Genomic DNA, 12,813 nt, shown 5'->3' with positions numbered 1-12,813 from the left:
AGAAAATGGCCTCATGCCTGATGTTACCAACACCTCGGGCATTCCTGCGTGCAGCCTGTTTATCCCTAGAGCTTGGTGACTCATTTCTAGCTAATGGTGATTATTGCTTTACTTCAAAACAGCATCAAAATGATAATGACATCTTCTATTGCTGTTTGACTTTACTGAAATTACCATTTTTATGAGCCCATTTTTTTTGTTTGTTTCCATTAGAACTGAACTACATTTTTGGAAATCCTAAACAGAAAACCCATTAGGTTCTGGGAGAATGTGCCCAACAGTGTGCTGGGAATCTAACTGACACACTGTGCACTTGTTCCCTTGCCCCACACGTGTGACTGACACTGGTATTCATTAACAGGCATGAGAATTAGGTAGAACTGAACTTCATAAATAAAGCTGCATGGTGTATTTCATCTCAGAGAAAGGATAAGAAGTTATTTTAAAGCTTTTCCAATGTGGCCTACGTAATCAAACTAATATATATTTCATGTGGTTAATTAATTTATTTCTGGCCATCCAAACAAGTAAATTGAATTGATGGAGGACTAACTGACAATTGTGTGATAGAAAATATACCTAAAACCATGGACTCAATTATGGTTATATGATCACAGCCTCCATTTAAGCTGGGAGGTTACAGTTAAGCCCTTACAATGTGAAAGTAACGCAATGGACTTAAAACTAAGTCAGTCCTTTCGAACTCGAGTTACATTAGTCATTTTATTCCTGTTGTTATGACAACACTTTTAAAAGCAGCATTTCCAATGCTTAGCATTCAGGCATCTTATTATAGTCTTGAAAACAATACATGAAGGTATGAAGTGCTGCTCCTAGGGGCTTTAAAAGGGTCCTGGTGCTCATGAAGAGATGCAGTTTGAACACCTGGCCTCCTCGCTCTGCCCCCTAGACCTCCTTAACTTGCTGTTTTCTACCAAACAAGTAGTGAGGGCTCATCTAGGGGAGGGAAGCTTAAAGAATTTATGTGGGAAGATATGAATTATTATTCACAGTCTCTATTCTGCAGTTGCATTTGTGAATGAGACCTTCTTTCATGATCTTATGTATTTCATTCTCTTGATTATAGCCTGTGTCATATAGTTTTTAGGTCTGTAAATGATGGTATGTTCTGATCGACTTCAATTCCTTATTGTTAGATATTGGAATGATTTGTTTATGCAACTCTAATTTTGTAGAAAGACTTCTCATAATACACACTTATTATGAAAATTAATAATTGATAAAGGTATATTCTTGTTAGAGTGAAAACCTGTTATATGAATCAATGACCTCTTGTGTTTGTACTACAGTGTGATAAAAGTGTAGAATTGTTTATTAAACTATGTCATTATTTTTTAAAGCAACATACAAATAGGAAGATGTTTTTGCTAAGGAAATGAGCTTGTGGAACATTGGCACTTTCTAGTCATTATGTACTAATAGAGAGAAATTTATATGTTGTATTTAATTCTCTCTGCCTTGAAGTGAATTTCTCTGATAATTTTACCTTTTTCTTCCCAAATCTGTGGCATTTTCTGTGAAGTCATGTGAATTATTACTAAACAAAGTACAGCTGATAAAAAGAAAAATGAGGAAGAAAACTATAACAAATGGATTCATTTCAGTAGAACCCAATGTCAAAAAGTTATTCTAGGATTCTAACAGAGTAAGGCTATGTATACAAGTGCCATCATATGCCAGCATTTTCTAAGTTGAGTGGCTTCCCAGTGGCCTGTGCACATGTTCTCTGTGTGGTAATTTTAGCAAATTAAACTGATATAATAAAGAGAGTGGTTTCATTACTGGTCCTCGCTCCTGCATAGCAAGAAGGTGGCAGATGAATAACATCTGCTGAGTTATTTTTGGTAGCCAAAAGCAAATAATTTATAATCAGAATGCAAAGCAGCTAGGTATAGCTATGTGCAAATACCTAGATTATCAACAAAGCAGAATTATGGTCCTTTTTATGGTACCCTCAGGATAAGAAGTTAACATGCATTCTTATCTGTCTATGACCCTTTTGCCCATTAACCGTCAGCCAGTTTACCAAGAGAGGAGTCAGATCCATTTTTATACAGCAGGAAAATGAGGGTTGGAAGACTTTCCCAAAGACTACTTGTATCCCCTATTGCACCCTCAATCACCTGTTTTCTTCTAGGCCATTCCTTATGATCACTCAGAATTCATCCTCTGGGTCACACCAGAATTATTTGAAGGGCTACTTTTTATTTTCTGAGACTCAAATCTCATTCTTTAATACTTGGCCTTCTGCTGGCCCTTGTCCTTTAGTTATTTTTTCTATGGTTCACTGGTGAGAAAGTAGGTTTTCACTCATTTTCTTGGGTCCTTACCCACTGTCACTATCTACCCCATCCTGTCAGCCTAGGCAAAGTTATAAACAGTAGAGTGACAGCTGGTGATTCTTTGGATAAGCCTGGGAGAAATAAAGCAGGTAACAACAGACTTTCTCCAGAGTTATCTCCACAGGGCCCCAGACTCCTTACTGATCAAATAATTTATTCATGGCAAAAAAGGGAGGTGGAAGGACAAGAAGAGACTTAAGAGACATACCAACCAGATGCAACATGTGGACCCTATTGTGATCTTGATGACACACCAACTGAAAAAAGAGTCATTTTGAGACACTTGTGACATTGTAATATGGACTAGATGTTAGATGATACTAAGGAAATATTTCTCGTTTTGTTAGCTGTGAAATGGAATTAGGATTATTGAAGAAATTGTCCATATTTTAGAGATGCACATTGACGGATGTAGGAGTGAAACGACATAAGGTCTAGATTTGCTTCAAAATACTTAAACGACATTAATAACAAAAGGGACAGACGAATCAAGTGTGGCAAATTCTTGACAACTGTTGAAACTGGGTAACGGGTAGTCAGGAATTTGTTATCCCATTTGCTCTATTTGTGTGTATCCTTGAATAGTTTAACAATTTATCAGGTGTCTACTAGTCCAGTGCTGATCAAAGAAAGCAGTCCCAAACAGCATATGGGTGTCAAGGCACTTAATTAGCATAAAGCAGGCAGTGTAATCTCAGAGATAGTAATTCTTAATCTTTTATGGAAAACTTTAAGACATATGAATATAAGAATGGTGAATGCAAGACAAATGCAATACATGATAATCCCTGTCTTCCTCAGATCTCAGTGCAGATCAAGATGAGGTCACCGAGAAGGGAAATTTGTCTGTTTTCTCTAGAAGGAGAAGGAGATTTGCTTTGGACTTTTTGCTTGGTGGGTCTACCCTATCCCACTTCAAAGCAAACAAAAAGCCTATAATTTGACCACACTGGCTTTAATAAGTTCCAGATCCACCTAATTTTCCACTCTAGTCAGGCCAGCATCTGTGTAAACACAGCAACTCTAAAGTGGGACCATCTCTCTCGGACCTGGAACAGGCCAACAGGGAAAGGGAGCTGTGTGGTCAGGGAGTCTCAGGTTTTGCCTCTGTCCTCAGACTTGTAGAGAGAAGCTTGTGAGAATATTTTGAGACTTTCACTGTAAACAAGGGGATAAAGAGATCTACAGCTGTCAGGACTTGTAGAAACAAATGCATACTTTGAGCAAACTGGCAGCATTAATCTGCGCATTGTTAGCCATGCAAAAATGAAAAGATGACATATCTTTTCATTTGTCAATCCCACGTAGGAAAGTTAGGTGTTCAAGCCAATCGACAGGCCTTCTCCACCATATGAGCTTCCAAAAATTTAGTACTCGGTGCTAAATTTAGAAGAATTTAGAATAGTTGACAGTTTGGAAATCAAAATAAATAGAGCTGTTTTTATCTGTAGTATCACCCAGGGGCCTCAAAGAAACACCTTTATCAGTGAGGAGATTCGTAGTTCCAAATGCATTGACATCTACTCTTTATCTGGATAGCAACCCTGTAAATTAGGTAGGGAGGTTCACATGATTCCTGTATAGATAAGGAAACTCACCTACAGGCAACTGTTCCAACAAGATTGTTGGCAGAGCTGGAACAAGAGTCAGAGTTTCTATGTCCCAGATGTGCTCTTCTTCTACAGATCTCCACATTCCTTTAGCCGAGAAAGCAGAATTCCTCCCTTTGTCTGATTCTTAACGTGACATTCCATCAATCTGGAATGGAGGGTCAGCAGTACTTAGAATGCCTTTGGCCCCACACACATCCTCAGTCATTACTGATTAGGTGCTCATATAGTTCAAGAACAACTAATGCTTATCTCACCATCACATCCTTGCTTTTTATTTTCTTACTCCATAACCATTCCTCATAATAAGGTCTCATTATGGGTTAATAACATAGTATAACGATAACATAATTTTAGATACAGCAAAATAAATGGATAATCTTTGCTGTTAAGGGGTAATGCCCTGTACCTTATTCTCTTGTAGTTAAATCCAAAAAGTCATGCCCACTGCTAAGAACTGATTATTGGGTTTATTTGAAGACATCTACTGCACTAAAACAAACATTTACCCTACATCTCAGCCTCTGTACCTTCCTATTAACATAACTATCAATAATCTCTAGAAAGGCCTAGTATAATGCAACATCTAATTTAGAAATTCTTGAACCTGGATGCATGTTAGAATTACCTGGAGAGCTTTCAAAATATGTCATTTTCTTCATCCCCAGATATTTCGATTTAGTTAATCTGGAGTGGGGCCCGAGGATAGGTTTTTTTGTTTTTTTGAATCTTCTCAGGGTTTAAATTTTCTCTGTGCACAGGGTATGCAATAATCATTGACCACATTTGGACCGAGGATAGGTTTTTTTGTTTTTTTGAATCTTCTCAGGGTTTAAATTTTCTCTGTGCACAGGGTATGCAATAATCATTGACCACATTTGCCTTCCATTCTTTCAGTATATACAAAATTAAGAGTCATTAATGTTCTCTCGTTACCTGATTCCAATTCCACTACAAAAATTATTTGAAATGGGCATTGCAAGCCTTCACCAGAAAAATAGGACAAAATTGTAACTCTTATTTAATGGCAAAACAATAATAATAACAATAAATAAATAAAAAAGAATGGTTCTGGGAATCTTAGGATTTAAAAGAAAAACTTTTCCACTCTTGGGAAGACTTTAAAGTAACTACATGTCAGGATCAGAACTTGTGGTCATCTCTTCTTCTGTTTTCTAATGCTATGCTGACAAGACGGATGTCTTCCTAATCAGGGCTGTTGAGATCCAGCCTGCCTGGGTTTGTGGCCTGGCTGCACAACTTTATAGGTGTAGCCTGGATAGGTTGCTTAACCTCTCCAGACTTCAGTCACCTCAAATGTAAAATGGGGATGATAAAAGGACCCAACTCATAGGTTGCTGTGAAAATTAAAGGTTAATGAATATAAAGTGCTTAGAATAGTAAATAAATGTTTGCTATTTTTATTGTTACAGTCATGAGGATGTATTATCAAGTCGTTTTCAGTTTAATAAGGTCTAGATTGAGACTGCCGGTGCCTGTCCCACAGGAGAAAAGTTTTAAAGGAGGTTGCTTTCATAAGTTTTATAATTTACCTACTCATTTATAAGGACTGTGCATTCCTCAATTCTCTTGAAAGTCAAATTAGTAAACTGAGCTAGTTTTCAATTTAGAAACTATATAATATCTGCAGAGGAGGTAAAGGTAGTTGATTCTCCTATTTAAAAACTACAGTGAGTATTAAATGCAGTGCAGGGTCCTAGGATGTTTTCCTGCTAAGCAGGCATTTTTAAGAGGCATTTTCTACAGTATGATCTGTTAGCTATTCAGTGAACACCCTCCAGATAATCAGCCACTCTGAACTTTTTATTTTTTGGAGGTTATCATTCACACTGTATGTTTCTCAAACATCATTGCAAGATTGTGGAACTGAAAGTGCAGAGAACATCGAATGGGGGTGTTGAGTACAGGCACATGGGATGACCAGAATTCAGAATGTGAATTAGGCAACGTCTTTCAAAAAATGATGTGAATTCACATAAGAATGTATTCTGATCCCTAGGACAGATAGAATTTTTCTCTGCACCAAAAATGTAGTATTTGACAGGATGGGCTATTGTTTTCAAATCAGCAGTGCAGGAGTTCCAGGCCCAAGAGCAGATGCCCTCCAACTGTTCAGCCTGGGATATTCAGGGTGACAAGAGAAGGGGCAACAGGTGGACAGGTGGCTGGACACAGTCACTGTGTTCCTACCCTTTGCCACTCTCTGGATAACACTGTGTGCCACAATTAATATCTGCAGCAAGAAAGGTCAGTATCTGATTTACCAGTTACGCTTCTGTTAGTACTTCCAGAGTCAAGAGAAATGGTTTAAGAGCATTTGTCTTTTTAAGGAGAGTACACATAATATATTACATGTTTTCTGAAACAATTTCATGCCATCACAGCTCTAATGAATAGAGGGACTTAAATTACATAGAATCTTAGAGAGTGTCACAGCCAGTGTCTTTGTAAGGGGTGGAGATAAGCAGCAAGTAAGAACAAGGAAACAGCAGGGTCCAGAAGCTCACAGAGACACATCAAGCTGTGTGGTGGGTGGTATATGGTTGGACTGCAGTCGCACAATTGGTGTGAATCTCCCCTTTGGAAAAGTGACCCCTGCTCGTTTCCTCTTCTGTAAAATGGGGATCATAACACTTACATCTTAAAGTTATTGTGAGAATTAAGGGACATCGGGTCTGTGAAGTACAGCCAGGCACAAAGTATGTACTCGGTGAAATTGATGCCTATCATCATCACCATCATCATCGTCATCGTCGCCATCCAGCTCAAGAATAAAAAGACAAATGGCCTTATTAAACAATGAAAGTTTAATGTTTTTATGCTGTTTTATTTTGCTAATCAAGTTGTTCTTGCTGGAACCTAAAATCTGAAATGATAAATTCTGGGCTGGTCATAAGATTATTAGGAAGTTGCAATTCAGTTTTCTACTGTGTTTCCCTGAAAATCAGACCGGGTCTTATATTAATTTTTGCTCCAAAAGACGCATTAGGGTTTATGTTCAGGGGATGTCATCCTGAAAAGTCATGCTAGGGTTTATTTTCCGGGAAACATGGTAAGCTGGGCTCCCCTGTGAGGGGTGTGGGGCAAGGCTCCTCCTGCTAACACTGTTTAAAGACAAAATCTGATTATGGCATGTAACTTTGCTTAGAAAATTTGCATCTTCGCCCCCTCCACCCCCCCAAAAAAAAGAGCAATTGAGGGCCAAATATCCGTGTTTCTTTTTCTCTTCATGAAGTTTTCTTTGATGTCTCCTTTTGGATCCTTAGAACTTAATGGAGGGATAAGGAAATATGAGTGAAGCTCAACATGCAAGATGATTGTTGCCTTTTGAACTTCACTGTGATGCTTTGGTTTAAGTAGCTTAATTTCACTTCCTCTGTGTAGGTTCCCACATAAGACATTTCTTTTATAATTCATTGCTAGGGATATTCATCCTCTGAAGAACTGCTATATTTTGTACATCCATCTTTCTGATAGCAATGACGTAAGTGATAACCTATTATGTCCCCCCTTTTTGCCCAGCTACCAGGAAGTTGAAAGGAAAACTTGCCACTCAATTGTAGCATGAACATAATGCTTTAAAGTTAGAATATTGACTTTTTCCAGCTCCTCCTTTTCATATTTATTCTCATTTCTAATTGTAAATTATTGTAACCTCAAATTTTTAGAAAGTCATGGAGCATAATTTTTTTAGTGAACTTTTTACCAAGTCTTACTGTTCTCTTAACTACCACATATGAATTTAAAGAAGCCTGACCAGCTACCCATTGTTTGACCAAGGTCATGAAGATATTTCCATCTGTGTCCGCACATTGCCCCATAGTTTGTTCCAGCTGCTTGTCTTAGTTTAGTTTTTGGGAGCCACTGGATCACAGTGGTTTAGGGACATTGTGGAAACTAGTAATTATTACTATAAATCCCCCATAAATCTTGATAAAGGAAATAATCATCACTCCAACTGAATTAGTTCCATAAAAGAAATTATACTCAGGCTAACACAAGGCCCATGAAGGTAATTTTTCTTGTCCTGATTTGAAAAATGGGCACTTCTGGAAGAGATCAAACAGGAGTTAAGTCAATGAATCAAAGCAATTGTTCTGAGAATTATATTGAAACCTAGTCAGTCCAAATCTGAGAACTCTATTTGTGATGCAAATTCAAGGGAAAAAATACTTCTGTTTAACAAACCAATGCAATTTTGCATATCACACACATCGGTTACCACTTTCAATCTTTCCTGAGAGAGAGAAGGGTAAAAGCGCATGCATTAACCAGACCCAATAGGATTCACTTTTCTTCAACTACAGGTCATTATCTTGCATAATTCTCCTCAGCAACTAAGACTGCGTGAATTAGCAATGATCTTGTTTTCCTACATTCTGTAATTAAGACAAAATTGATCAACGATTACTTGACATGTGGATATGGATTAGACAGTAGTCCTTATAAAAGGGAAACAATGGTTTCCTTTTTCTCTCATTTGCTTTTTCTCCAATTGCCTCCCCTTTTGTGGGATTGTTTGAATCTCTGGGACATCATGAGGGACAGCAGTGAGGGAGAAGAAGGCTTGCTGTCATTTGTCAGGATGCATTCTTTCCTTAAAGTGTCTGTTTATTTCCCCACCACAGGGCACATTCACATACACACTGCTCACTTAGCAGGAATAATGAACCTTTCAGCAGGATGATGTTAAAAAGCTTCTTGGTGATTATAATAGAGTCCTGAAGAGCCTTATTAATGCCCTCAGATCAGCTGAGAACTTCAGCCTGAAAACTGCTCAGTCTGAGCACTGGGTTGCTAAACCAGGTGATCTGGCCACAATCACCTGGGTTGTGAGAGAAAACTCAGGCTTAGTGAATATGCTAGCCACTGGCAGTTGCTGTGGGAACTCTAAATTTGGGGTCTTCAAATCCTCAGCCACAGCTCAGACTCTGATGACAGGTGGCTCAGGTTTAAAACTGGGCTCTGCCCGTTAATTTTGTGGAGCCTCGGTTCTCTCATCTATAAATTGGAGATGATAATAGTAATTATCTTGGAGTTCTTGTGAGGATTCAATGAATTTATATTATACATGTGCCTGGCACATTGGAAATGCTATCAAATGATAATAATAATTATTATTATTGTGTTAAAAGTTTTTATTTAGATTGGGTGTTTTACTACATAAGGGGAACTTTATGTCAACCTTTAATATGACAAACATGTACTCGTATATACATTGGAATTCAGAATTTGCATTTATTTTAAAAAATTGCAATGGCTTCACACTCCCTGTGCTCAGGAAGGCCTCACCTCTGGACTTGCATTCAGAATCACATGATTTACTTAAAGGGAGATGACACAGGGAAGGTCGTTTTTGCCAAACATAGAATCTAAGTGCAGGTCTAGCTGGGCTGATTTCCCCGCAATTAGATTGTAAAGAAATGAGACTAGTTCTCTAAATGAAAACCACACATTCCCTCAATATGGTTTTTTTCAGTACCTCTAGCTTGATAACTGTATATTCACATATATGAAAACATCTTGAGCTAATGTAGCCTCTTAACCTCTTCTTGGTTGGCTATTTTCTTCCTTCAGTGGAGAAAGAGCCATTTTGCAACAATCAGAGAGCAAAAAACAAAAAAAGAGAGAAAGAAAAGAAAAGAAAAGAAAAAAGAAAATTACATCTGGGATATATCTTAATGTGAAGAAACACACTTTGAGGATCTAAAAAAAGAAAAACAAACAAAAAAAACCCTTGAAAAAGAAACACCACATGTCATTTCTATCCTATTTTAGGCTAAAGACTATTATGACAAAATTCAAAGGGCAAACTTTTTTGGGGATGTCATGGGAGCCTGAACACGGAGCAGTTCCTGACATTTCTTGTGTCATTATATGGGCAGGTTTCCACTTATAAAATACAGTATCCAATAGAGAGCATTAGTCAGGTGATAAGAAAAAATAGTCAGACTTCAGGCTTCCAGTGAATTTGGCTTCAAATAGGCCATATTTTGGTGACTGAAGATGGTAGACAGGGAGAACAAACTACCCTTCCTTCTCTCCAGCTTCACATTGTTTTTGCTGCAGAGGCTACCTGAGTGACATACTGGGGGGAGTGAGAACACCTCCAAGCTAACATCCTAGGATTGTGATCTTGGACAAGCCTGTTAACCCTTTTGTATTATTTCCTAACTTGTTAAACCAGAGACATTAATGTTAATCCTGCCTATATCACAGGGTTGTTCTGTGGTTTAATAGATGTGGAAGTTGTTGAAAACTAAAAAAATCTATTGAAACATAAGGTACTATCACTTAGACTAATGTATTACTATATGTACTATTATCAAAGGGACCTGGAACTTGTACAGGAACAGCAAACTTTAGGTATCAGGGAAGGAGGCATGTGCAGAAAAGCAATGGTAGATAAAGTCAGCCTGCTGGGAAGAAGGGACTGCAGGCATGCAGCCCACGTATTTCAGGGCCTGGATCACTGTGTGTAAGTCCAGGTACTGTTTCATCTCTTTTTCTCCATCCCCTAGGTGGGTCTCCGACTTGAGGACACCCCCAAAGTAAAGGTTTGCAGTGCCTCCACCTGCCTCATTGAGGCAGCTCTCCTTTGGAAAAAAGTTATTTTTGCCTATTCACGTATTGGATTAGCCAGTTTGAAACTCCTCAAAGCTACCAATTCCACCCCCAAAAAACAAACCCAAATGTGTGACTGTTTGCCTCTGAATTCTACTTAAGAAGTAACTTCTCAGGCCAACATGCCAGAGGAGGAAAAGGTGGGCTTTAGAGTTGGTTATTCTACCACTGACAACTGTCCTGCTATTTACCTCACAGTGAAGAAATCTGATAGGAATAACACAAGACAGTGGTTTTGATTGATCTTTTCTCTACATCTGACTGTTGACCAATCCAGTTACTTATTGCTGTGTGAAAAATCACCCCAAATGTAATAGCTAAAACAATAGCAGGGAGTCAGGACCTGGCAAGGGCTCTGGGGTACAGTCCTGGCAGCTGGACATAGAGCAGTAGGGACTGGAAGAGTCAGAGGCTAGCCAGGCATCTTTCCCTCTTGTTGTCTCAGGCCTCTCCATGTGGTCGGCTACTTTGGGCTTCCTCACAGCATGGCAGCCTCTTCCATGGCAGCTGATGTCTAGTTCTAGAGTTAATATTCCAGTCAATAGGAGAGAGAAGCTGAGTTATCTTTTATGATAGCCTCGGAAGTCACATTCTTTATTGGTTGACAGAGTCACACTTTTGAGGAAAGGGAACATAGACCTCATTTCTCAATTGAGAAGTGTATCAGTATCTTGTAGGAAAAGCACGTAGGGTGCAAGACAGTGTTGAGGTCATCTTTGGAAAACCTAATCTGCCATATGGGCTGACTGTAAATAGTTAAGAGTTGAGCTGTAGAAAGCCAATATTTATCCCTGATACTGGTACTGATGTACAATCTCTCCTTAACCACCGTGCAAGGGATTTCTAACAGACCAGATAGTAACTCTGAGTGTGGTAAAATGGGCAACTATTCTGGTGTTTCCTCCTCTCCTCCCCCTTCGCCTTAACGACTTAATAACACTTGTTAAACTTCCTAAAAATCTCAGGCATCTACTTATGTTCCACCATATGCCACCATCCTTCAGAACAGGAGAAATAAGACTGCCATCCATATCCACCTGTGTCTCCCCAGGCGCCCCATGGCTTTCCATGGCAGTTGCACTGCATACACATGACTGGCACTCATATCATTTCGGTCCCTTCTGGGTTGCCTTCCTGTACTGAAGCCAGGAAGCTGAAAGCAACATTTCTCAGAATCCCCTGCAGCTAGGGTTCCACAGCTGCTGTAGGGGGTCTCCACCAGGTGTACTTGCACAGAATGGGAAGGCAGAAGTGATGGGGAGGCTGTGGGTATTAGGCTCAAATGGCTGATGTAACAAATTACTACACATTTAGCAACTGAAGATGACACATTCATCACTTTACAATGGGGGAGGTCAGAAGTCTGACATGGGTCTCACTGACTAAAATCAAGGTGTCAGCAGCACCATGTTCCCTGCTGCAGGCTCCAGGGGAGATCTATTTCATTGTTTTTTCTAGCTTCTAGAGGCTACCCACGTTCCTTCTCTTGTGGCCTCTTGCTCCAACTTCAAAGCCAGCAATGTTGCGTCTGTCTGACCCTTCTTTCATAGTCGTACGACCACAACTGGGAAAGGTTCTCTGCTTTTAAGGACCAACGTAATTAGACTAGGTCTACCTGTAGAATCCAGGATAATCTCAAGGAGTTTGACTTCATCCCATCTGCCAAGGTAAGGTAACATGTTCACAGGTTTTGGGGATAAGGATGAGGACTGCTTTGTGGGTTGGGGGGTACGTTAGCTAGCCTACTGTGTTATGCTTCTGTTTCTTCTATTGTCACTGCTGGTAACCATCTTCATCGACTATCTGGTTTTCTGTGGTGGCTTTCTGGCTGGCTGTTTCATTCAGGAGCCAGTAGCTTCTCAAATCAGCAGGCATCTTCTTGATTATTGATCAGGTATTTCCATTAGTGGTCCAATTTTACAATGTGACTTTCAAAGTTGTTCTGGGAAACTTGACCCAGAGTGTGTTTCCTTGGCCTTCCTGACCCAACCATTCTGTAAGCCATTTTATTATATATTTTTTCTAAACAGTGGATTCTGTTGTCTGCAACAGAACTCTGATGCATGTTCTCAGAACTATGTTTCTCTTTTCTAAGCTCCACTTATTTCTGAGGATGGAGCATCACCAAAACAACACTAAACTAGATTAGAACTTGGGAAGATGTGAATCATTTCAAAGTAGTTAAAATGCTACCA

The 12,813-nt window shown here is 39.2% G+C and overlaps 1 protein-coding gene across 7 annotated transcripts in view; it reads right to left on the bottom strand.

Annotated features, from left to right (window-relative positions):
• RIPOR2 (RHO family interacting cell polarization regulator 2) overlaps window positions 1-12,813 on the bottom strand; it is a 192,079-nt gene that overhangs the window by 77,226 nt on the left and 102,040 nt on the right. Inside the window, exon 1 of one of the 7 annotated variants that reach the window (XM_033092498.1) lies at window positions 3,962-4,105. The exons of the other annotated variants lie outside the window; for them this stretch is intronic. Within the exon in view, the coding sequence (XP_032948389.1) occupies window positions 3,962-4,058 (97 nt within the window). The 5' untranslated portion in view covers window positions 4,059-4,105. Of the gene's footprint in view, window positions 1-3,961; window positions 4,106-12,813 lie in introns of those variants that run through there. 7 annotated transcript variants of the gene reach the window in all.

Source organism: Rhinolophus ferrumequinum, chromosome 22, assembly GCF_004115265.2.
Source record: "Rhinolophus ferrumequinum isolate MPI-CBG mRhiFer1 chromosome 22, mRhiFer1_v1.p, whole genome shotgun sequence".
In the NCBI taxonomy this organism is placed as follows: domain Eukaryota; kingdom Metazoa; phylum Chordata; class Mammalia; order Chiroptera; family Rhinolophidae; genus Rhinolophus; species Rhinolophus ferrumequinum.
The sequence above is the reverse complement of the archived record's forward strand: the minus strand, read 5'-3'. Positions and strand labels throughout refer to the sequence as shown.